Source organism: Simochromis diagramma, unplaced genomic scaffold, assembly GCF_900408965.1.
Source record: "Simochromis diagramma unplaced genomic scaffold, fSimDia1.1 OVJJ01000553.1, whole genome shotgun sequence".
Taxonomy (NCBI): domain Eukaryota; kingdom Metazoa; phylum Chordata; class Actinopteri; order Cichliformes; family Cichlidae; genus Simochromis; species Simochromis diagramma.
Genome location: NW_024387095.1, coordinates 326,386 through 352,521, shown reverse-complemented (window position 1 = coordinate 352,521; position 26,136 = coordinate 326,386). Strand labels below are relative to the sequence as shown.

The window sequence follows — 26,136 nt, the reverse complement described above, 5'->3', positions numbered from 1 at the left end:
AGAAATAACTCCTGTTCCTGTGAAAACGAATCCCTGAAACTTAAAATGTAAAAAATTTTTTTTTTTTTTTAAAACTACACCTGCTGTTCTTTTTTTCTTCCCTGTCTGTTAGGTCCTTGTCCCCACAGTGGTCTGAGAACATCCCTGGACTGCAACACCAACACAGCTGTGGTATCTTGGACTACAGGAATTGGCATCCTCTACTACAATGCCACAGCTCAAGCCTTCGGCTCCATAGACAAGCAGACCTGCTCTACAAATGGCTCCTCCTGTAATATCAGTTCTCTGCAGTGTGGGGAAAGCTACAAAGTGAGCGTCAGTGGGCAGGGACTATACTGCAGCAGTCCTGCTCAGTACTGGCAGAGAGTGAACACAGGTGGGGTCAATTACATCCTTACAAAACAAGCTGACACCTAACTGGAAGATAATGGATAAACTGTTCTGTGCACATTTGCATACACTATCCAAAATGTTTTACTGCTTATCAGCTAATTGTTCTCTTTATCTGTTTTAACATACTATGGAAACCATTTCTGCCCAAGCATCTCACTAACTAGTGTTAATATTAGTTATAACATGTAACTGTATGAAATGCAAATACGAATTATTCCTGATTCATTCTGACATCTTTTTTAAAATCTCAGGATCTAGCTCTAAACAGAAACCTCTATCAAAGAACCGTGAAAAATAATCTCACTCACTGCTTGTTTTTCCTCCAGCTCCCTGCCCTCCCATTCAGCTGATGGTGAACTCTTCATGCAAATCAAACAACATCTCAGTGTCCTGGCAGGCCTCTCAAGGCTCAGTCTCCTACATGGCAGTGGCTGAAAATGAACAGGGCCGCCGGTGGTCGTGTAACACCAGCAGCACCAGCTGCCAAATATCTGGTCTGCTCTGTGGGCAACAGTACAATGTCTACGTTGTCGGTATTGATGACAAGTGTACTGGAGCCAAGAGTGACATGAAGAAGATTCGCACTGGTAATTTGTCTATTGTTATTCAAAGCTTTGCACTATATTCACTGATTTATTCATCAGTTTCAGAAAAAGGGATTTCACATTTACTTTGTATACTTTAACAATTCTTTGCTGTTACTGAGCACTAGCCAAAACAGAAACAGACAGCTGCCACACACTTGATCTTACTCCATTTATGACATATGAATCATTTAAATGTGGCTATAAAGACATGACATGGTGTAATTGTGACATTGGTTAACACTTATAAACATTCAATTGAATTTATGAGCTAAATTCATATGTCTAGGGTGTTTTTTGTCTTTGTTGTTATTTGTTGTAGCAACCATACCCTTAAATTAGACAAAATATATTCTTAATAAACATAAAAAATTAGCAGTTCTGTGTCTCTGTTAATGATTTCTGTTACCATACAGAAAGTATTGTGTTTGCTTTGTTTCCAGCTCCGTGTGTGCCACAGAACATACAGAACCATCTGGACTGCCTGTCTGGTGTCCTGAACATTACCTGGCAGTCGACAGGTTACTTTTTGAACTTCCGCGCCTCTGTGGTGAACAGCAAAGGTCAAAAGAGCGTTTGCACAACTCCTACGCATTACTGCGTTGTACAGAACATGCAGTGTGGGCAGACCTACAATGTTACAGTGGTGGCCCAAGATGAAGCTTGCAACAGTTCCCATAGCCCCACAGAGCAGGTCTCTACAGGTCGGTGCAGCTCCTGTTGGCAGTTCTAGTGCACCTGCTCTAGTATTCAGTGTTCAGCTATTCAGATCTGATATCAGCACCTCTTATCTATATCTATTTATCTTTTAATAGCTGTTTTCTTGTCTTTGATTAAAGTGATTTTTTTGGTTCATACATCACATAATAAAGTTTTACCTTCTTGTTATTTACCTTCAGTCTTTACCTCAACTTCTCCTCTTTTTCTGCCGTTCCACTCAGCTCCCTGCCCTCCCTCATCCTTCCTTTCTAATGTGAACTGTGGCACTGGCATCGTATCTGTCACCTGGAACAATAGTGTGGCAGGGGTGATGTATACAGTGTCTGCTGCAGATGCCAAAGGTGCCAGACACAACTGCAGTAGCACAGACAACGGCTGTAATCTCAGCACACTGGCGTGCGGGATGCAATACAATGTCACAATCACACCATCCAGGAATGAATGTGTGGGCAAAGACAGCCAAACTAAAATGGTCAAAACAGGCAAGTATCAGCTGTTCTTCTGTTTTTGATCGTATATTCCTCACTTCCATCCCATATCATCCTCTCACTTGTACAGGCTGTTGTTAGAAACCCTATTCGCTGCTTATTTCTGGTAAGCCTGTGGTCTTTAGATGATGCTTGTTAATGCCTCTTTTGGGATGCCAGTTTTATTATCTTGCAAGTTGGCTTTAATTCTTCTCTTGTAGAAAATCCAAACAAAGCGCAAAAGATGGCTTTGTGCATTTAAGGTTAACCAAAAAATCTGTCATAATTTTAGATCACAGTTCTAACTCATGTATAGTGATAGTGACGACAGAAACACAACCAGCCAAGTCATTAGTTTAACAGACTTGTTACAAAAATGCACAGATAATAAAATATTACGACATATTTCAGCAGCTGAGATAATTTCTGGACTGCAGATTTGAGCATCTGTTGATGATATCTACAGAATATAATTGTAAATCCGGTGGTCTGTGTAATCTATGAACATGAATACTGTAAGCACCTAATTTCCTGTCCCTGGTTGCCTCCAGTTCCTTGCGTACCCCAGCTGTCAGACGTGGAGATCGACTGCTTGACGAACTCAGCGTGGGTGATGTATAACGAGTCTGCCGGGGCCAAAGAATATGTTGTGGTGGCAACAGACACCAGGGGTGCTGTTCAGACATTTGATTGTAACTCCACGTCAGATGGGATGTGTTCTCTGCCACCGCTTACATGCAGCCAGAATCTCACCATTACCCTGAAGGCCAAGGACCAGCAGTGCACCAGTGCACCCAGCAACTCTGTCAAAACCGAGACAGGTAAGGGAAAATTATAACGAATGTAAAAGCAAACACCGAAACTGTATAACCAGGATAAAAGGGAAGTCACTTTAACTAGAATATCACCAGTGCTCTGATGCACTGTGGATTTAAATAGACTTAAACTGATAATATCAATTATATCATAATATATGTTAAAATTATTAAAAAGAAACCATTTAAAAGGCCAGTAATATGAGGCATGAAAATGGTTCTGCTCCTCTGAATCTTTGGTTTTTGGCTCATACAGCTGTTTACCCATTGCTCTGTCCTCAATTTAAAGGATGTGTGAAATGCACTCAGTGATCACCTAATGGGGGGGACAAATTGTGCTCGAGGTCAGCGCCACATTTGTCATTTTACAAGCAGTAAGCGGTAAATGAGCTACTACATAACTGATGTTCTGGTTTTGTTATAAACTGCTGCTTCTTCCTCTTTTTCGTTTGGCTGCTTCCATCTCATCCTATCACACCCACCCTCTGCATGTCCATCTTCACCACATCTGTGAGGTGAAAATTGATAATGTGGATACAGCTTCACAGGCATGAAATATTTACAGTTAAAATACTCTGTTTTTAAAACAGCTGAAAGTCACTGTTTTATGGGTTAAATATGTCTAACTTGACTCTGAGTGTCAATGTGTCCAAGTTATGAGTTAATTTTCTTGGAAATGTAGCCCACGCTGGGTTTTTCATGTGTAATGTGTTGTTGTGTTGTGTAATCTCAATAATATTCAAGAAAGGACAGAAACAGAAGTTCAAGTCTGTACCTCAGAGTATTCCTCTTTCTACAGCTCCCTGCCCTCCTAATGGCGTAAAGGAATTAGTGAACTGCAACAACGGAACAGTCACGATTACCTGGTCGACTGTCTCAGGTGCTTTAACGTACACGGCCACGCTGGAAGACGTGTACGGAGACAGTACCACGTGTTGCACTACATCAAACACTAGCTGTGATGTCACACATCTGCCATGCGGCGAAATTTACATCGTGCACGTCATGGCTGAGGGACGAACCTGCAACAGCTCAGAGAGCGAACAGCTGATGTTTAGGACAGGTACAGTGCACACAGTAAATTACATAAAATATTCATTAACATAACTGGGGGGGAAAAAGAAAGCAGACGTATATTTCTGTCCCACTCAGTGCCATGCGTTCCTGAGAATCTCAAAGCCAGCCTGAGCTGCAGCAACAATGTGGCTTCCATGTCATGGAGCTCTATAAAGGAAGGACAGCTTTTCAGTGTAAAGGCAGTGGGTACTGACGGGCATGTGGACGAGTGCAGAGTTCCTGACAAGCAGTGTGAACTGACCAATCTGCACTGTGGACAGTACTACACAGCCACTGTGTCTGCAGAGGACATGACGTGCAAGAGCAAACCGAGTGAGAATGTGACGATCAAGACAGGTATGCACTCCGACTGCTGAACCGTTTTATTGCTGTGGTTTTATTTTGACAGGAACACCAGTTACCAGTGATTTTGAAACTGTCATTGAAAGTTTAGAACTTTGCATCTACTTACGGGACATTAAATTCAAATTCTACTTGTTTTTAAAAAGGTGATGCCAGTTTATTTTTCTCAAAGAATTCTTTTTTTCATGCAGAAGAGGTAATTATACATTCACCTACTGGTCACTTTATTAGGTACACCTTACTTGTACCAGTTTGGGCTTCCTTTTTTCTTCCTGGCTTAGATTCAACAAGGTGCTGAAACATTTCTGAGATCTGGTGTCTGTGGAGGCTTTTTAAGTACAGTTAATTTAAAGAGATGATTTGACTTTGTGACATGGTGCAGGATCCTGTTGTAAGCAAGAATCAGAGGATGACTACACTGTGGTCATAAAGGGATGGACAACAGCAATATTTGAGTAGGCTATAGTGTGTATAAATGTGCTTAGTTGGTACTATGAGGCCCAAAGCGTGCCACGAAAATATCGAACACACCATTACGTCACCATCAGCCTGAACAGTTGAAACAAAACAGGATGGATCCATGCTTTCATGTTGTTTCTGCCAAATCCCAATACTCCCAATACCAATACATCACACCAGGCAACATTTTTTCAAATCTTTCTGTGATATTAATCATGAACTTTCAGGCATCACAGCTCTGCTCTAAACATTGACAATTGTCTCTTCTCATCAGTGCCGTGCACTCCAGCAAACGTCTCCTCTGTGGTCGACTGTCAGGCCAATTCTCTCATCGTTTCCTGGTCGAAAAGCTCAGGAGCCGATTCCTACATCGCCACACTGCACGACAGCACCAATCAGGGCACAACATGCCAGGCCACAACAGAGGGCTCCTGCAATGTGACAGGACTCGGCTGTGGACAGATCTACCATGTTTCCGTAGTGTCTTCTGATGGGTACTGCAACAGCCCGCCCACTCCTGTTGTTGACACACCGTCAGGTAGGACAGAGAGGGAATTCAATGCATTTTAATTATAGAGAATTATCTGCGGTACAACATGAAAAACGCGTCACATGTGTAAACTGAGAAAATGTACCATTTTAATAAAAACATTGCCGTGACTTTTGGGAGAGTCCCGTCCTTGTCTGATACAGGATTCTTGCTGCTCAACAGTCCTGTTTCTTCTTTTATGCAAAGTGCATTTTAAGCCTGACTTATTATCTTTGTATACCCAGTCAGTTGTTTACTGACTGCCATTTAACCCAATTAGTTGGAAAATGTTCCTCATTATTCCTGGAAACATTTTCACCCTTTTGTTCCCGCTACTTAACTTATTTGAGAAGTATTGCTGCCATAAAATTAAAATGAGCTCATATTTTTCTTAAAAATTAACATTTTCTCATTTCAAACATTTTATATTCTGTCTTTCTGTGTTCTATTGTGAATAAAATATGAGTTTGTGAGGTCTGCAAATGATTTTACCCAGCATAAAACTGCTTTGGAAAACTGAGTTGTAGTTTTGTGTAGTTAAAATCTGCTTTTCTTTTTCATATTTGTCAGTTGTGATACAGTGATGGATGATGTTCAATTTTACATTTTAGTAAAATGCTCCGTCCCTGGCTTTTACATTTTTACTATTCATATAAAGTTTCCTGTCTTATCTGTCTTTCCCTCAGTGCCCTGTAATGCAATAAATATCAGGGCATATATGGACTGTGCGATTAAGACAGCTGTGGTTTCATGGTGGCCGAGTGATGGAGCCTTGTCATACATCGCGATGGCCACTACAAAGTCAGGTCACAACGTCACCTGTGAGACCAACAGGACCTCCTGTGACCTGACAGAGCTGCTCTGTGGACAGAGCTACTCTGTGTCTGTCAAAGCTATAGGAAAGACCTGCAGCAGCATCGCTAAAATGACAGGACAGCTGGTCACTGGTGAGCAGCACCACAGAGGCTTCACGAACCTATATAGCACATCTTTCGTCTTGCCGAGTTTTTCCACCTTTAAAAAAAGTGAAACAAACTGCTAATTTATTGAAATTGTATAATTATGTTGACCTTTCCCACTTAAAAACAACCAAAGTATCAGTAAAAGTGATAAAACACAATTAACCAAAATGACCCTAAATGCACTAAAATTCTTGAAACAATAAAGTTTCTGCTTTTTTCTAACATTACTTACATTACATAACTTTACTACAGTGGACCAAATCTACGCTACCTTCTTGCATTTAATTTGAAGCTGCAGTTCGAACACACAAAGCTACATTTTTGTCTCAGTTTTCCTCCATCCTCTCTTTTAGGGCCTTGCATCCCAATCCAAATCACCACCCAGTACAGCGTGACAATCGGCCAGGTGCAGTGGGACATAACCAAGGGTGCTAATTACTACACAGTCACGGGGCAAACAGACCAGGGACTCACCACCTCCTGTGTTACCAATGACACTTACTGTGCATTGTACAACATGAACTGTGGCCAAATGTACAGCATCGTTGTCACAGCAAACAACTTTGTGTGCCAAGATGTGTCTGCCTCTACTGAACAAGTTTTAATTGTGACAGGTGAGAACACGTGCTAAACAATTTTTTGTTCCCTGATTTATTTTGGTATCAAAATATCTTCATGTTTTCCTCCATGACTACTGATGGGCTCTTTAAATTTGCAGAACCCCGCTGATAGTTTATTAAGTCACTTTGGGCAGCCTCTAGCTTCAACAATTGGACAGAATATATATCAACATCCACACTAAATCATTCTGCATGTTGTGTCTTTCTTTCCGCACTCAGAGCCGTGCCCGCCCAATAACGTGCAGACAAACGTTAACTGTCAGAATAACCAGGGGATGGTCTCCTGGGAGACAAGTTTTGGTGCAGTGGGTTACGAGGCTCGCTTCGCTGGCCGTGACGGACACTCGCTGTCCTGTCATACTAATGCCACTTCCTGCAGCGTGGAAGGACTTCACTGCGGAGTCATCTACCACACTAATGTCATTGCTATTGGGGAGAAAGTCAATAGCAGCAGTTCCAACACTGTCCTGCTGTATTCAGGTACCCTACCAGCCTAATTTTATTGACATTGTATGCTGAGACCCCCTTCTCTCTTTCCCAAACTTTATAACTGCAGTTTTCACTTATAGCTGAACGGTTTAAAGATGTGTTTTAATGAAAATAATGTAAACTGCGAGAACTTGATTGAAAAAAAGCTAAAATGATAGAAGAAATGAACTAAAAGTAAGACACACGTAATAAACAGAAAATATCACGTGCCATCTCTTGGTCTGAAGACAGCCAACCCCCTTAAAAAGTTTTCTTTTGCTTCTTTGAACCTCATTTAAGTGTTTACTTTTATAACAGCATCATAGCAGGCAGCCTAGGCAACAAACAGCGTCTTGCTTGCTGTTTTAAAAAATCAGGGACTTATTTTATTTTTTAAACAGGGCATAAAAATCGGGTATTTTGAGCTACATCAACTACATGCCCATGCAGAGAACCTGTGCTTCTCAGTGAATGTGTACTCGTCTGCCAAATTGTATAACATCTATTTTCTGAAGTGGAAACTTGAATAATAAATATGATTTGGAGCCGTGCATTCATGGAGATCATTGCAGCTTTAAAGTCGATGTCCTGCATGGCAGTACTGATGTTGTTGTTTTTTTGCCAATAGCTCCCTGCGCAGTTGGAAAGTGCACAGCTAAGCTGGACTGCTACAATGACACAGCCACAGTCTCCTGGAGTCCAGTCAGTGGAGCAAACTCCTACATGGTGACTGCTGTTTCAGCAGATGGTTCCCGCACTTCCTGTGAGAGTACTGAACATCAGTGTAATCTGACAGAGCTGGAGTGTGGACAGGTGTACAACGTCACTCTCGTAACCATCAGCGACCACTGCCGGACTGAGAAAAGCACTAATATCTCCTTTAGCACACGTGAGTTGAGCCGCGTCTCAATCACGATCTTAAATTTATTCTACAGTCTAAAATAAAATCATTAAAACTATTTTCACTCTTTGAATTACGGCCTAGGCCCCTGTAAACCGTCACGTGTGGGAGTGGATCTACAGTGTGGGACAAGTACAGCCAACATGTATTGGGAGGAAAGCGCGGGAGTGGAGCTCTACATGGCTACTGCCACCAACATGGGAACAACACTGAAGTGCAACTCCACCAATTCCACCTGTCAGTTCTCTAACTTGACCTGTGGGGACACCTATAAACTCTCTGTCATTGCATACAGCAACAGGTGCTACAGTGAAATCAGTAGCACTGTGGAGATTCAGACAGGTACAGTAACTCGTTAGTACTGATTGACTGAATGAGTGATTTGTACTTTAATTACTGCCTGATTGAATTAATAACATGCTTTATTTCCTATTAAGTGGCCTAACCTTAATTATTAATTATTCTGTACATAAAGATAGGTAGGGAATTTTCATCTACAAAGACTGTTTAGATTTACTCTATTAAGTAATTAATTACTATTAATTTCCCTAAATTTAACAGTTGCTAGAGAGCAACATCCCTCAGAATACCAATGTGACTCTTCTTTTGTCAGAACCCTGTAAGCCAGATGGTTTGAGGGTCCATGGGTCATGTAACAACGAGACGGTGCTGCTGTACTGGTTTAAGGCTAAAGGAGCATCGGCATATATTGTGAAAGCAGACGGAAACCTGGGATACAGCACGTCTTTAAAAACTAATAACACAATGATAGAGACCAACCTGCCCTGTGGACAGCTGTTCACATTCACTGTAAAAGCTCAAGATGACTGGTGTGACAGTCCTACAAGCCGGCCTGAAAAATACATGACAAGTATGTGTCTCATTTAGATTTTTTCACACACGATAACATGCATAATGCGTGATGATTAAACTGTTAACCTTCTCGTCAGCCCCCTGCATCCCAGCACATGTACAGAGCTTTACACGCTGTGAGCAGAGCCTGGGCTCAGTCAGCTGGGCCGCGAGCGATGGCGCAGAGTCCTACATGGCCATTGCAACAGGACAGGATCGCCACATCCACACGTGCACCACAAACACCACCATCTGCACCTGGAATGATCTACACTGTGGTGAAACGTACACAGTTTATGTCGTTGCCATGAACTACGTATGCACCAGCATGCCGAGCAACAGCACTTCAATTCGGATGGGTAAACAAGCTTTTAAACAGCAGTAATATTTCTGGAATTGTTTTAATGGGGATTTTTTTAGAGCACATGAAAATGAACGCACTGCATGCAGAACAGTAGCAGTACAGAGCTGAATATCTTAGTTTTAAATTGCTGACATTTTATACCATTTCCTAGCACTTTCATTTTGTCGCTCTAAACAAATCAATACAATTAAATAAAGAAATAATAATCAAATTAATCAACACTAATAAATGTCTAAACTTGTGTCTTCTCTTTTTAGCACCATGCATACCTCAGAATCTGACATCATCTCTTAATTGCACTACAAAGGTGAATATTATTTATCTGGATTATCTTTTAACTCTTTAAAAAGGTTTCTGCTCAGTAAATTAAAGACATACCCAGTTCACCTGGGTAAAGATAAACTCATAGATCTTACTCCCTGGTTCATTGCTTATATAGCTTGAACTCTCTTAAGCAAACCTTCGTGTGATTTTATTGAGTAGTCTTCAGGAAAAGTGTCAAACCTTCTTGAAAGACATTCAAAGTAAGAATGCTATCTTGATTTCTGATGAGGATTGAATTGTATGATTGAATTGTACTGTAATATTTTCTAAGGTGGGATCACTGGCCTGGAATGCCAGTGAAACTGCAGAGTTTTACATCGTGACTGCAGAGAACAACATTGGCCACAAAGTGCAGCTCAGTACCAATGATACCTGGACTTACATTTCTGAGTTCCACTGTGGTCAGGAATACTTCCTGTCTGTTCAGGCGGCAGATTCAGTGTGCACAAGCCGCCCCAGCCCACCTTTAAATCTTACATCAGGTAAAATCCGGTTTATACTTGGAAAAATTTGTTTTCAAGCCAGTAAGTAAAAGGGCAATGTATATATTATATTTCTTTGCAAAAATGCATGATAACCGTAAAAACAATTGTACATAAAGGATTTTATGTTGTAAAATGCATCATTTCTTACATATACTAAGGAACTGTAATTGACAACGAGTGGTAAAATTTTTTTATTGCCGGTCAGTTAAACGTGATTTTTACAGGCAGACCTGGAGTCATTGAAATATGTGCTGTTAAAATGGAACTGTGCACCATACTTGAGACCCTTTTTTTATAATCCAGTCTTTTCTCCTTTCGTCCCAAAGAGCCCTGTTCACCCACCGGTATCTCCAGCTTCATGAACTGCATCTCCAACATTGCTGTGGTGTCGTGGACTGGCTCGGCTGGTGCAGAGTACTACATTGCCAAAGTTAGGACGGAAGATGGACAGTCCTCGAGCTGCTGGTCTGACAGCGAGCAATGTGCCATGCCCAATGTCCTCTGTGGACAGAACTACACAGTGACTGTGGTGGCCTCAAACAGGAAGTGTAACTCTGATCCCAGTAAAGGTGACCCACTGCGATCAGGTGAGGACAAATCAGTATTTTTGCTATGCTGTTGTTATTTTTACTCTGAAAATAGAAAGTGTGTAAATAATTCAAAAACAGATCTAATTTAAGTCTTTTTTAAATGTAGTTCTGTGTTCATTTAAAATGTATACTTATATGAGTTTCAATTTCCTATTCTTCACACTTTTATCTAGTTCCTTGTGTTCCGACTAATGTGGAAGTGAAGATGGTTTGCTCCAAAAATCAGGCTGTTGTGTCCTGGAGTGCTAGCAACGGGGCTCTTTCTTACAAAGTGACAGCACAGAGCACAGTGGGGTCCATGTCCATCTGCCAGACTGCAGGCCTAAGGTGCACTTTGACCAATCTGACGTGCGGACATGACTATTCTGTCCAGGTGGTGGCAGAGGATGAAACCTGCTCAAGTCTGCCCAGCCCAGCTATAACTTTCCATTCAGGTAAAACAGTGAGATTTTAAATGAATCTCCTTTGGACTGTGTGATGTTCATGATGTCAGTGTGTCATAGATTTATTGCTCTTAACATGTGCATGTACTCAAAGTGTTACTCCCTTCTTTTGTCAGTTCCCTGCACACCCAACATTGGCACAGTGATTCTGGACTGCTTCACCAACTCGGCCCTCTTGGACTGGGCCTACGCTGAGGGTGCCTTGTATTACAATGCAACAGCACACTCATCCAGTGGCCATGTTTCCACCTGCAGCTCCAACATCACCAACTGTGAGCTGCCAGGCTTACAGTGTGGTCAGATCTATGACGTGATCACTGTGGCCTCAAATTATGAGTGCAGCAGCCCTCCCAGCTCCACACTCCAGGTGGAATCAGGTAAAAAAAAAAATCTATATGCAATAAAAATAAGTTAAAATTGTGAGGCAATGATTTGCTGTAGTGTACCACTTATTTGGTAGTTTCACAGTAATTTCAAACTATCACTTACTACCTCCTCATTGAGCTATTTCACTTTGTCCTTCAACCACCAGTGCCTTGTCCTCCCGAGGATGTTGTGCATGTACTGGATTGCTCTACTAACACAGCTGTGGTGGAATGGCAGGCCAGCAGAGGGGCGGACTACTACATTGTCCAAGCCGTCGGCGTGGAAGAAGATGAAACGAGTTGCGAGACAATGTCACAGTCCTGCATCCTCGCAGACCTCTTATGTGGCTTCACCTACAACATCAGCGTGATTGCTGTTAATGATGTGTGCAATGTGTCAAAGAGTGACACACAGCAGATGCAAGCAGGTACAATAGGGAATGTTCACGTCTGACAGCCAGTTACGACATGCTAAGTCCATAATTTTCTTAAATAGGAAAATAAAAATACATAATATTTTTTGTGATTGTTTAAATATACTACTGAACAATCTAATATTTACACACAGATGTTGTTACTACTAGTTATTATCATTGAAAAGGTCTGTATGTGATCATTGCATCTGTACTAATCGTTCTTTCCCTGTGTTTTTGCAGTGCCCTGCATACCACAGCTAGTGGAGGCCGGGGTTGTTTGTGAGTCTGGTGCTGTGGCAGTGTCTTGGGAGCCAAGTAAAGGAGCATTATCCTACATGGTAGTTGCCCAGGGCCACGGTGGCTACGCTTCAGTTTGCAACAGCAACGACTCAACCTGCCTGCTCGGTGACGTGCTGTGCGGCCTCAACTACTCGATCACTGTTACTGCTTCAGATGACACATGTAACAGCACTGAAAGCTCTGCTGTGGAGATCAACACAGGTTAGAAGATTTCATTTATCAAAATATGATGGATTTTTTAAAAGAAATCGTGAATATATAGTATATTAGAGTGCAATTAATATTCTTCTGTATTCACATTTGTCTTTAGTGCCATGTGTGCCTCAGAAAGTAAGAGCTGAGATGGTGTGCAGGAATGACACAGGAGTGGTATCATGGGAAGAAGGGGAGGGTGTGTCCATCTACAAGGTCCAGGCTTTTGGACCTGATGGTCACAAGTCAGAGTGCGGCACAACTGAAAGCAGTTGCAAGCTACCCAACATGCACTGTGGCCAGCTCTACAACCTGACAGTTACAGCTCAGGATGGACGCTGTGATAACAGCCGAGCCTACCTCAGCCTGCAGTCAGGTAGGTGGGAACTACTGTGTGTGTGATCTGTGTTTTAAGATGTCTTTAAAGCTTAGCCAATGATAGTAATGATGAAAAAAATGATTGTATGTTGTTGACATGTCAGTTGTCTTACTGCTCATATCATACCTCATACCTCAGCAATGCTTAATTCATCTTTTTCTTTCACAGTGCCATGTAAGCCAACCAGCGTGAAAGCTTCTCTACGATGCCACTCAAACTCTGCTGCAGTGACATGGGAGGGGGCCAGCGGAGCTCTCCTATATACTGCAGTGGGTGTTACAGCAGATGGCCGTTACAGGGCTGAGTGTAACAACACTATGACCTTCTGTGATCTGAGTGAGCTGCAGTGTGGGCAGACCTACAATGTTAGCGTGTTCAGCCAGGATGAGTCCTGTTCCAGTTTGGAGGGCAACAAAGCTTACGTACGAACAGGTATCAAAAGCAGCGGAGGCTCGGATATGAACTCACTGTAACAGCTTGTGACTTTATACAATCTACATACAGATGGCAGGCTTAATAATTTATCTGAGTAGTTTAAAAATACTCAAACAACTTGTGTCTCTGCCACCCTCAGCGCCTTGTCCACCACAGAATGTGGTTGTTGGTGCACAATGCGGAGCAGGTTCCATGGTTGTGTCCTGGTCCCCCAACCCTGATGCCCAGTACTTCCACGTGGCTGCAGTGAGCAACACTGGGGCGAGACTCTACTGTAACTCTACTGGAAATAGCTGCACTCTAAATAATCTACCCTGTGGACAGAGCTACAACATCACTGTGCTGTCTATAAAAGATGGTTGCCAGAGCAAACCGAGCGCTGTGGTGGAGTCTTCTTCAGGTAAACTTTTCTTATAAATACAAAATGTACTGATGTGCTGGAGACGTGATACACTTTCTTCATGTCTTTGTTCCATAAATAAGACCCCAAATATGAGACGGTGTATTAATCTGGAAAGCAAAACATCTGCAAATATCAATCTGATAATAAATATTTGTTAGTTTATTTCATCTTTAAAATCAAGGCTTAAGATCTGAATTATGACAACAGCTGCACCAACAGGTGCAAAAGCCAGCAAACCATGTATGTAACATTTCTTTAGAGATGGTGTTATAGAGTTTCCAGATGTGGGAAGTGGGAGGAGTCCCGGCGCATAACTGCAGTTCAACATGTTGAAATAAGAAGCTGAGCTTATGGTGCCAGTGAACATCTGTAGATGATTAAATATATATATATTACATTTACCATGCGCATTAACGTTTTGCCTGATCTTCGGCTTAAGCCACAGATTTTTCACAGGATGTTAACCGGTGGGTGCTACTGGCAGTATAGAAATAGATATGCTTTCCATCTTTTTTTCTTTTATGTTGAATTAAATGTGGATCTCCTCTGGAGCAACTTGCTCATTATGTTGCCTTTCACCTTTAATAGCTCCATGCATACCCAGGAACATTAAGGGTAGTCTGGACTGCATATCAAACAGTGCCTGGGTGACGTGGGACGACTCGATGGGAGCAACCAGTTACTTTGTGCTGGCCCGAGCAGCCAATGGTCACAACTCCAGCTGCACTACCACCTCATCTCCCTGTAAAGTCCAGGATTTGAACTGTGGGACACTTTACACCTTTAAGCTCAAGGCTATCAACAAGCACTGCAGCAGTATTGACAATGCCACCTTTGAGCTTGAGACAGGTATTTAGCAGGAATCTCTGCACTCTGGATCCCTCTCTGTTAAGTGTGTGGTGTTTTGTGTGTTTTGGTGAGGTTTCTGCAAAGTATTTTGACCACTGACATCTCTGGGTGAGGCCTGCTATCTATATCTTTTCAGCTTGTTTTCAGCTGTTTTATCATTTGTGACAGATTAGACATTGGAAAGGATTTTTCCTTTTTCTAATTATTGGTTTAAATTCTTTTCTGTAGGTCCTTGCACTCTAACATCCATCAGTGCAATGAGCCAATGCAACAGTGACACCATCCTAGTTGAATGGAAGGTGACTGCAGGGACGCCAGTCTATGTGGTCACAGCTGAAGGTGATGACAACTCTGTTGTTACCTGTAACAGTACCTCCACTTCATGTGTACTCCAGAATGTTCACTGCGGCATGCACTACAGCGTCATAGTAGCAACTTCCTCTGATAAGTGCAGCAGCCTCAGAAGCCCTCCAAAGAAGATCCAAACAGGTATTCTTCAGCTTCCCAGATTTGTCTGCTAAACTACAGTAGAGTTTCAGTACAAACACCCACAGAGATTTGAATCAGATAACTCTGTCTTCTTTAGCACCTTGCGTCCCAGCCAATGTAACAGTGGTGCCATCGTGCAAGGACGCTGGGGCCAAAGTGAGATGGGCGGACTCTCTGGTGCCCACATCATACCAGCTGATAGCCACAACTCGAGATGGACACGTGGCAACCTGCAACACCTCAGTGAACAACTGCTCTTTGGTTGATCTTCACTGTGGTCAGCTGTACAATTTAAGCATCACTGCCAGAGGGGAGAACTGTACCAGCTATCCCAGCAGTTCATCCTTTAAAACAGGTACAAATAACTGACCAGTTATTTTCTGTCATCTTATTGAGCTTTACTTCTTCAAGTCTTTTGATTAGTTTGTGTTACTGAAAAGGGTATCCTGTTTTTTAGATTCAACATTTCTAAAAAACTGCGTTTAGAAATTGGGCTGCATGCTACGTTCCCCTAACAGGAATCCTCTCTCTCTCCTTCCTATCAGTGCCCTGTGCGCCCTCTGATATCGCGGTGGATATTGACTGTCAGACCAACTCGGCTGCCATGTCGTGGAACAAAAGCACGGGTGCTGTGGAGTATTTTAGCTTTGCACAATCCACGAATGGAGTCGCCCTGTTCTGTAACAGCAGCAATCCCTCCTGCACCTTCAAAGGGCTGGAGTGCGGTGGTGTTTACAATTTCTCTGTGACAGCCTCTAACAGCATCTGCAACAGCTCGTTCAGCTCACCTCTGCAGGCCGGAGCAGGTAATTCAAACATTTATATTTAACCACAAGTTTGGGGAAAAAAAGAATTTTTTAAATGTGTTTCTACTCCTACATTTATGGTCAATTAGCAGTGTTATTGATAAAATGCTTCTTCCTTCTTCTTCAGTCCCGTGCCCTCCTTCTCGTGTGAATGTCCGTATGCAGAGGATAGACAGGCTATACTGGGCCATGATATCATGGAGCAAAGTTACATGTCCTGATGTTGATTATTTGGCGGAAATCAGCGGTCAGATTGAAAACAACCCACAAGCCTTGATGACTGTCTCTTCTTATTGGCTACCCAGGCCATACTTTGAATTTCCAGTGCCTTGTAGCACTGCTTTTAACATCACAGTGCGTGCCAAGAACTCAGCTGGTATCGGCAAGCCATCGAGTCCCATTACTGCACTAACAGGTAACTTTCTGTTCTCATTTGTAGACTTTAAATGGAACAGGATGTGTTTTTGCATGGATGTTTATGTGTTCACAGCAGATGGCTGCAGTTCCCTGGTTCCGCTGGAGGTCTCTTCCTATTAAAAGGGAGTTTTTCCTTCCCACTGTTGCCAAAGTGCATGTTCATAGGGGGATTGTTTGATTGTTGGGGGTTTTCTGTGTTATTGTAAGGTCTTTATAATATAATGCACTTTGAGGCAATTATTTGTGACTTGGCGCTATATAAATTAAATTTAACTGATTTATTTTGAATTAAACTAAACTAATACCATAATGTCAGCCTCAAGTTATAGCGATTTATACATCAAATGCAATAATAACAAAAGCCTGACATTACAGTATAGATAAAATTTTAACTGTAGCATTACCCTTTCCTTCGGTTAACAGCATTTTCACTGTTTCCTTCCCAGCCCCGTGTGCTCCACAGAGTGTGATGTACACTGGCAACAGGCAGTCTGCTGTCCTGTTCTGGAATGCTTCAGTGTTTGCTACCAGTTACACGGTCTACAACGTATCGAGAGGAACCCGTGTAAAACTATGCAACACCACCGAACTTTCCTGCCAGCTGACCGACTTCGATCCTAATGCAACTATAGTGACAGCTAGCAATGCTGTAGGGGAGAGCAATCCCAGCCAAAACATTACAGGTCAGACAGACAGCAGTGGTCTGCAGCCTGCACGCAACTTAGGAAAACAGATTTAAATGTTTCTACACTCCTTTGTGTTTTATGTAATTCTTTATAACTTTGTATAATGCCACTAAAAATTAAATGTGGTTGGTTCTTTTTCTATATATTGCTATTTAACACAACCCTCTTTGAGACATTTTCTTACGAGTGCTTTCCGCATCTTCCTCAGGTCCAGTGACAACTCGCAGAAGAAGAGACCTGGAATTTGTTCAGTTCTATGCCAGTTTAGAAGAGGGTTAGTGTGTTTGTATTGGTGTAAAACAGCATCAAGATAGTGTTGCTCATGTAATCAATCAGCTGTCACTCACTTCCCTCTGTCTCTGTTAGATCTTGAAATCCCAGAGGTGCTGACATTAACAGTAAGTGGAGTTTCTTTGCATGTGAGTTGGACGACAGTGACGGGTGCCACCGAGTACACACTTATGATTGAGGAGGAGCAGATAGAGGGAAAAGCCAGCAAGCCGGCGAGAGTTCGAAGAGTGGAAGGTGACTCTTACACAGAGACTGATCTCAAACCCCAGACCACCTACTGCGTCAGGGTGGCAGCCAAAAATGCCATCAACCAAAGCAGCTACTCCCAGTCCAAGTGCAGAAACACTGATGCTCTAGTGGGCTCTTAGTGACACACACACACGTGCACGCATACACACAAATTCACTTAAATAGACACTGGACTAAAGAGAAATACTATCATATGCCACTTTGTAGCATCCATAACACAACTCATGCTGGTTTGATCGTACACATACTTTAGGAAGATAATTGTGAAAAGGGAAGTAATCACGCATACAAAGTCATGATAAAATTATGTTTCTTAAATGTCACAAAGAGATGATGATCAAACCTAACAACCACTTATAGATTTAAATGCTTCTGAATTTTCTGTGGGAGTAGTTTGTATATTTGCATAAATGTAGCTCTGCTGAAATTATACAGTATTTATCAAAAACATGCTTATATTTTTGGGGTAGGTTATTCGATTCTCTGCATGATTGATGAAAAATGTAGTGTAAACAAATAAAATGGTAATTTATAAAGCTATATTTGTAAAGCCATGCAGTATCTGATCTTTTTGATGTACCATGTGACTTCTCAGATTGTAAACACGCCGACAGATGCTTTTGAACAATCCCAGAAATTAAAGAATAAAAAAAAGGTTGAAAACACAAAACAAATCTAATCTGGAGTTTCATTTTTTCCAACTTGGAAAGCACACCATCTTTTAACTCTGAAGCTTTACATATCAGGACAATGAAGCATCATCTGGGCCTGTGCAGGTCTGAAGATTATTTTAGAACAACTTCAGATAAACAACAGAAGACATTACATTATGTCACTATTTATTCAAAAAATGCTAATCCAAATTACAGAAGTAATGTGTATTTTCTCATACTCAAAATCAGAGGTCTTCACTGGGATTTATGCACTGACAGGCAGATACATGGATAGCTTTAACACTTAGAACAGCCAGGAGGGTCATTTTGACCTTAAGTAGAATTTGATTTGGGCCCCCCGCCAGCACCAGTCCTGCCCACCTCAGCACCACTAGTATTATCTATAGTTTGTTCATGCTTTATCATTTGTGCGTTAAACATCAAACACAACTATTATCATAACTTACTAGTGTGCTGGAAGGAAATCAAGACAATGTATGATTCCTGTTCATGTGCCTCACAGCTGTTCCGTTTTTCCCAAATGTGGTAGAGCGCAGTGATATACTGTGAAAGGAAATGATGCAACTGAAGCCTGGCAGCATCTGGTATATATGAAGCTTTGGTCATTTGGATAAACTGGCCTAGAGGGACAGACCACTGTGTATTATGTAAAGCCCCACAGCACAATGAGCACATAATAAACCTCACAGGTCTATTTTTGGGTTTCAAAACTTTCAAAATGAAATGTTCTGAATGCTGTGATAAAACAGTTTCTGTTTAAATAAATTATTTCAGTGTAAAACTGGGACTGTGTGACGCCTCAGTTGTCTGAGGTGATCCTGACGGATCAGAACTAACTGATAATTAAGGACAGTCAAGTTTTATCATATGAACAACAGTATGTTACCTGAAAGTATTCAAACACTGTATTACGAATTCTTGTCTCTGTGGGAAAGTTGCATTCACTATATGTGTTTAGGGGTTTTCGTGGCTGCAGTGAGTGATGCTGCAAGCAGTGTTTTAAGAGAAAGATAGAAATAAAATGGTCTTCTTGTTTGGATTTTGCAAGTCCACAAGACCTCAAGTCAGTAAGAGAAAAGCACCCTCTGCAGTACAGCCCATGCAGCAGTCCATTGTCCATAGCACAATCCATTTTCACACAGGAATACACCATAACACAAATATTTTTTATACACATGCTGTATGTCTCTTACTGGATATTTAAGTATCGTTTTGTTTTTAATGGGCATATGGAAGCATGGTTATTTTCATATTTCCATAAAATGTTAACCTCTCACACAAATGTTACACAAACTGGTTTGTGTGACATTTCAAGTGCTCTTTGGGGCCCCCTTCTGGTGTTGGAATCCCATTTGCAATTCATTTGCTCGGATTAATAAGGTGCTCCACACTCTTCTTCACTCTGCAACCCATTTGGTTCTCCACCCGTTCCACCACACACTGCTCTGCTTAGCTATGGCTCAATGCGACCCTGCAGTACTTTTTAACCTTTTATTGTTATATATTTAACTGGAGCTTTGCAAAAGGTTGTCAACAGCCAAAGAAGAGCTTTGAATTTCCTTTGAGAAGCCTGGAGAACTGTTAATGACAACAGCTTATAGAAATTACAAAACAAGACTGCCTAAGAGAGTTCAGGCAGAAAAAAAGTGGTCATATCCATCCAAATATTGACATTCTGGCTTGTTAGACTTGTACAAACTCAATTTATGCCTTAGACTGTATTAGCATGTATGTGTGTATGTTTTTTCTATTTTCCATAGCAAAATGTAAAGAAATGCAGGTTGGCTCAAGGCTTTTGCGCAATACGGGATATATTTGTGGTGGAAAATGGACATTTGTATTACTACATAATTGCTTTGCTTATATTATGTGGAGTAGAAGCAAAAATATTTAAAAATAAGTCATATATTTTACTTTCAAAGACATGCTCAAGCCTGCTGAAGCCTCGATTAAGCTTTAAGGGATTTTTCCTAAGCCAACAATTATTAATTTAATATAAAAAAAATAAATTTTGACCAGTTGGATGCACTTCCACAACTCTACCACTTTTGAAGCCATGTGTTGCCGATATATTTTAAATAATGTAAGAACAGAACCATCTTTGCTCACCCTCCCCTCCCCCCAAAAACGCTCCAGACTCGATAACAACAGCGCCCTCTGGTGGCTGGCGGGCGGGGTTACAGGACTCTAAGACGAGACAAAGATGGATCTGACGTTCAGTCCGCCGCTTCACAAGCAGAGACATCAATTTGTCGTCGATTTTGTCAAGAGGAACAAACCTAAAAAGGTCGCTGATGTCTTCGTGAAAAATACATTGTTTTAAAACTTTAGCTTAAAAGCAAGAATTTGTTTTAGCAACGTTTGACCACACCAAAGCTAATTATGTTAGCAAACATTTTCACCAAACCAATTAAGTTAGCTACTATAGTGCATAATAAACTACGTTGCCTTGGCTTTTCTTAACGCTTTGGGTTCACTGTATTTACAATTTCTTATTAAATTTCTTTAACCGAGAGTCTGCGCTGTGCCTTTGTCCAGGTGGTGGACTTGGGCTGCGGTGAGTGTACCCTCCTGAAAATGCTCAAGTTTCACCACGAAATTGAGCTTCTGGTTGGAGTGGACGTGAACGGTGCCAAAGTCAAGAAAAGGATGTATGTATGTATGTATGTATGTATGTCTGTCTGTCTGTTCACGCAAATGGTGAGAGTTAAGATTAGACTGCGGGGTTAAAGTAATTTAAAGTGTATTCTTTGGCGAATCTTGTGCATCAGTGCACCAACATATGTTCCTCTTAACATGTTAACGGAGACAACAGGTCTGTCTAGGCTATGTCAGAGATTTTTCGTTTGGTTTTATAAAATAATCCTGTCCACACTTAAACACAAAAATGAAGGAAAACGCTGCTATGAACATGCCAAAGCAACAGGTGGCGATATATTCCTAACCGTGTAGAAATGTTGGCCAATCAGAAGTCTAGAAGCCTCGATGGGAAATAGTAAACAAGGATGGGGCATAGAAGCAGAACCGAGTGGTATGTGTGGAGGGACAGTAACTGTGTGTGTATGTATAAGCATTTAACCACTGCAGAGAGTATAATTAACAGTATTGTAGAAATTCATTTCACCGAAACAATAACGTGGCGCACAGTGTGACGTCAAAAAAGGCGCACACCTTTGACACTGCGTTTTCTCCGTTTTTCTTGTCCACATGTAAATGCAAAAACGGAGTTTTCAAAAATATCCACCCTGGCCGGAGTTTTTAAAAATCTCCGTTTTCAGTGACCGAAAACGCCGTTTACGTGTGGACGAAAGGTGCAAACGCATAGAAAAATCTGCGTTTTCAAAAATACCCGGGTACGTGTGGACGTAGCCTAGACCTTTGGAAAAAAATTGACTGAAACGACTTTATGAGATCACTAAAATATTTCTGTAGAGTAAATATCCTTAGAGTGGGTATTTAATTTGGTAAAATTTGTTATCACAAACTACAAGATGAAGGTTTGATCGACGTTTTTGAGGCTTTGGATGTCTTCAGGCCTGTGAGTAAGCTGCTTTCAAAGAGTCCTGTTGTTTATATTGTAACATTGCTGATTTTCACAAATCCCCACCTCTTGCATTTGTCTTAAATAAAATGATAAGTACATAGTGTAAAACTAACACTGAAACTAATAAAAACCAAACAAAAGCTAAACATTTTTAAATGATTAAAAACTCGACTCGTATAAGAAAATTTTCTCTATTCTGGCCCAGTCAACATTCAGCATTCGCTGACATTGTCTGCTTCCATCTGCTTCCTTTTGACTGAGTCCTCTGGGACCTCAGAACATTTAAAAAACACTAATTAAAGCAGAAATGGAAAACAGTGTGACATCAGTGAGAACAAATCAAGTGACGGTCATAAAGATTGGAGTGATCAAAAAACAACAAAAAAACCCCGCCTCTGAGACGGGAGACCAGTTAAGTTTAACTTTAAAAACTGGTTAAAATTTAGTGATTTAAAATGATCTTAAAGTCTTGCTGTGATTATTGTCTTTAATAAAGATGAAAGCACCAGGCAGCACAGTAATGTGCAGGCTCTGCTTGAATGTTTCTTTAGGCATGGATTAGCTCCTATATCAACTGACTACCTGGAGCCAAGTTACGATCAGCTGTGCGTTGAGCTGTACCAGGGCTCAGTGACCCAAAAAGACACCCGCCTCAAAGGATTTGATCTGGTCACCAGTATAGAGCTGTAAGCTGCTGCATTCTCCTCACTCTTTTGCGTTCTGTTCATCATTACAAATGTTTTTTCTTTCTTTGCTTTTATGCTCGTCACTCTGTGCTGCTTCTTGTAACTGTGTTTTCTATCTGGCTGTGTGTGCAGCATTGAGCACCTCACTCCTGCTGATGTGGAGCTCTTCTCTGAGGTGGTATTTGGTTACATGACCCCAAAGATGGTCATCATCAGCACCCCAAACTCTGAGTTCAACATCTTCATGCCTGGAGTGTCCTGTTACAGGCACAGCGACCACAAATTTGAATGGACCAGAGCAGAGTTTAGATCCTGGTACATTAACTTTTTTTAGTCATGCAAATAAATTCATCCTGAAACACTGTAGGAACCTATCCCCTACTGAGCATACAACGCAAATTTAAACTGCATCCCTTCTCAGGGCTATGAAGGTGTGTTTGGACTACGGCTATGAGGTGGAGTTCACTGGTGTTGGAAAAGCCCCACAGGGCCAACAGGAGGCAGTTGGGTTCTGTACCCAGATCGGTGTGTTTTACCAGCTCGGGGGGAGAGATTGCTGCAAGACGTTGCTCGTCAACGATGCGGAGGATTTGTTTCCATATACATTGGTAAGTATATTTCAATATTAGTACAAATGAAAAAGCTAATTATTTCTGTAGTACAAACAAAAAGCGTTAGTGTTAGTGCTGTGGTATTTGTGTTTTCACTAGCATTTCCTGAGCTGCTACTATTGGAATTATGCACTATTAATATTATTAGCTGCTGCAGCTGGTCTTTTTGATTTATGTGATCATCGATTCATACTGCCATCTGGTAAACAGGAAACAGCTGTAACCCATGTCTTCAGTCCTGTCAAGTCTTTTAAGCCTTGTCTCCCATTGTCCTCTAACTTATTTGTCTACTGAAACATCCTCTGTGTTTTCTGGGTCATGCCAGAAGGGAGGGATGGATGGATGGATAGATATATAGATCTTTTTTTTTTAATTTGCATTTTTGATGAAAATGTACATGTGAAAATATTTGATGAATGCACATTAGTTACTTCCTCATCAGTTTTTAATTAGTCATTCCAGTGATTTGAATACACCTAGCAAACCAGAGGTAAAAGCAATATTTGATGATGCAGTAGCAGCAACATTTGAGTGCAGTAGATTGCTTTTAAACTGGTATGAAATGACAGTATTTACCGCCCTCTGCTGGTGGCTGCTTAAAATTGCAAACAGCTGGAAATACCTGTAACACCAGCGTGATTAATAGTGATTAAGCAAAAATTACATTTCTATACCTCTCTAATAATAACTTTGTGGTATTAGTCAACAGCATTAGAGCTTTTATCCTGAATATATGCTTCCCCAGGTTTCTGTTTCATGCAGGTTTCTGTGATGCTGCCTGCCTCCTTTGACTTTTGACCTGTGCTTTTTCCTCTGCTCTCAGCTTTACAGAGTAAACTACCCCAGCCTGTGTGACAACAACATCTTGCGCAGGGTTCTGGTGAGTGAAGTGCTGTATGGGGCAGAAAAACTAAAGAATAGATGGATGGAGGAACAGGCCGACGGGATATGTGATGCAGTTGCACTGTGTCAAACTGAGGGAGCAGGTGAGGAATTCCTGTCAGATGAAGCAGACAGGGTGAAAAGCATTGTTTTATCATCTTATTTAAACACAAATAGAATACACGTTTGTTTAAAATGCACCAAACTGTATACCTACAGCATGTGCAGAGGAGATGAAAGATTTAATGGAATGGAGTGGTGCATCAGACAGTGCTGAAAAACAGGGGTCCTGTACATCATGCAGGTGAGCTTCCTCAGGAGGATGCCAGTATGTGGTATTAAGGAGAGGCAGCATCTCCCAGCGTTTTATTTTATGAGTTTTTCTTTATTGACCTTTTTGTGTGTACTAATAGGATTGTGGCTGTACCACTGGATGTGCTGTGGTCCTGCTGTCCTAAAGTCAGTGTTCTAAGTGGAAGCCTTGGTAATCTCAAACATCTGCTGATGGATGAGCCGAACATTAAACTGAGCCAGGATAGCTCTGCTGTGCTAATAAATCACTGGGAACAAGGTATTGTTTGATTCATTTTCTTTGTGCTTCACTAAATGTTTGAAGTGGTTTTTAGATTGTGTTAATTTTTCTGTGAATATGAATATTTTCTTCATTCGTTGATGCAAGTTTGACTCTAATCATCTCGTGCTGCATAATAATGAATGTAAAAGAGTCTGGCTTAAGTCCAAAATTAAAATCTGATGTTTTTCATCATTGACCTGTCTCATATGCACTGGTGCATATCAGACAATTAGCAAGGCTAATGGAGGCTCAAGTTGATGTGGCACAAATAGAGCCTCAGGTCTTGTGCTGACAAACAACCCTCTGTAAATGAATCTGCTGTCTCAAGCAAATGCGTGTTATGTACCGTACTGTGTGAAAATCCAGAGCCACACCGTATTTCTTTATATTTTACTTCCAAGGAGCCAGACTTTCTTTTACATTTTTAAAGTGGTCTTGAGGAATAGTTCTCCAAGCTTTCTGAAGGTCTTTCAAAGTTATTCTTCGGACATTGGCTCCTTTTCCCCCCACTCATTCAAGTTCTGAACTGTGAATCATTCAAGCATCAAAAAGGCACCTAACTCAAGGGATGAACCAGTGTTGTCTAATAAAAAGGCATAACAAGACAGCTTGATAAAAAAACTTAAGTTAAATTAATAATTTTTGTAATTAAATTTATTGTTTCTCTAGGCACTTTATTATTAGCAGTCAGTCACAAAAACATGCCCTCCTCTCATTTTCTGTAGTTAAATCTATGAAAAATGCCAAAGATAACACAAGTTGAAGAATAAAGGTGCCAAATATTGATTTTAAAGCTCAGTAGAAGTCCACAAACTGTATTTACTGTATTTCCATGTATGTTTCTACATATTTCCCATCTTCCTAGCATAATATAGAGAAAGGAGGGTGGCTCAAAACTTTTACACTTACTCAATTAAGTCAGAACACGCATGTCAAGCCTCGATGAAATAATCCTATGGATGGCCAGAAACTGTTCTCCACCCCTTTGCATAACTCATACTGACTAAAACTTCAATAGTGTCAGCAGTGACAGTATTAAGTGTATTTGTGTGGAAGGGTATTGCAGCCTTCCACACAAATGCAGTACTAAGAGGTTGTGCAGCAGAGATCATCAACTTGTACCCACTGCTCACAAGAATCATTTTAGCCACATTGACCACAGAGTGCTTTGCTCACTTCCCTTCACAGCTCACATGCATCGTCAGCTAACCATGCAGCTTGTCATTGCAGTTCTTGTGTTCATTGCACGAATGTTTAACTGAATGTTTCTGTGTTTGTGACTGTGACGCTTCATTGGGATTCTCAGACCAGGAAGATGACTACAATTTGGATGACAGTGGGTATCCAGAGGCCAGTCTGCACAGCCACAGTGCTGAGCAAGAGGAAGACTGGGAGGAAAATGATTGATGTGGAGGATGTTTTCCAGGTATATGTCAGTGTGATTACTGAGCTCATAATAAATATGAGAAAAACTTCAGATTGTCATTACTGCA

The 26,136-nt window shown here is 41.2% G+C and overlaps 2 protein-coding genes across 2 annotated transcripts in view; both read left to right on the top strand.

The window, feature by feature from the left end:
* LOC120742836 overlaps positions 1-18,330 on the top strand; it is a 28,739-nt gene extending 10,409 nt beyond the window's left edge. The window contains exons 16-48 of the mRNA XM_040046277.1: positions 113-376; positions 720-980; positions 1,421-1,681; positions 1,919-2,179; positions 2,716-2,985; positions 3,779-4,042; positions 4,132-4,392; positions 5,132-5,395; positions 6,073-6,333; positions 6,702-6,962; positions 7,188-7,448; positions 8,065-8,325; positions 8,422-8,679; positions 8,951-9,208; positions 9,288-9,548; positions 9,811-9,860; positions 10,149-10,359; positions 10,689-10,949; positions 11,126-11,386; positions 11,512-11,772; positions 11,928-12,188; positions 12,417-12,677; positions 12,787-13,044; positions 13,216-13,479; positions 13,622-13,882; positions 14,474-14,734; positions 14,963-15,223; positions 15,321-15,578; positions 15,769-16,029; positions 16,157-16,444; positions 16,893-17,129; positions 17,341-17,406; positions 17,499-18,330. Of these exons, the coding sequence (XP_039902211.1) occupies positions 113-376; positions 720-980; positions 1,421-1,681; positions 1,919-2,179; positions 2,716-2,985; positions 3,779-4,042; positions 4,132-4,392; positions 5,132-5,395; positions 6,073-6,333; positions 6,702-6,962; positions 7,188-7,448; positions 8,065-8,325; positions 8,422-8,679; positions 8,951-9,208; positions 9,288-9,548; positions 9,811-9,860; positions 10,149-10,359; positions 10,689-10,949; positions 11,126-11,386; positions 11,512-11,772; positions 11,928-12,188; positions 12,417-12,677; positions 12,787-13,044; positions 13,216-13,479; positions 13,622-13,882; positions 14,474-14,734; positions 14,963-15,223; positions 15,321-15,578; positions 15,769-16,029; positions 16,157-16,444; positions 16,893-17,129; positions 17,341-17,406; positions 17,499-17,791 (8,201 nt within the window). The 3' untranslated portion in view covers positions 17,792-18,330. The remainder of the gene's footprint in view (positions 1-112; positions 377-719; positions 981-1,420; positions 1,682-1,918; positions 2,180-2,715; positions 2,986-3,778; positions 4,043-4,131; positions 4,393-5,131; positions 5,396-6,072; positions 6,334-6,701; positions 6,963-7,187; positions 7,449-8,064; positions 8,326-8,421; positions 8,680-8,950; positions 9,209-9,287; positions 9,549-9,810; positions 9,861-10,148; positions 10,360-10,688; positions 10,950-11,125; positions 11,387-11,511; positions 11,773-11,927; positions 12,189-12,416; positions 12,678-12,786; positions 13,045-13,215; positions 13,480-13,621; positions 13,883-14,473; positions 14,735-14,962; positions 15,224-15,320; positions 15,579-15,768; positions 16,030-16,156; positions 16,445-16,892; positions 17,130-17,340; positions 17,407-17,498) is intronic.
* A 2,153-nt stretch (positions 18,331-20,483) lies between these two features.
* Positions 20,484-26,116, top strand: henmt1 (HEN methyltransferase 1). The gene is made up of 9 exons (XM_040046281.1): positions 20,484-20,633; positions 20,885-20,997; positions 22,442-22,576; positions 22,709-22,891; positions 22,998-23,184; positions 24,011-24,173; positions 24,289-24,373; positions 24,483-24,640; positions 25,950-26,116. Exons 1-9 carry the CDS (start codon positions 20,550-20,552, stop codon positions 26,048-26,050), a joined length of 1,209 nt encoding a protein of 402 aa, XP_039902215.1. The 5' UTR covers positions 20,484-20,549; the 3' UTR covers positions 26,051-26,116.
* Positions 26,117-26,136: the final 20 nt, after the last annotated feature.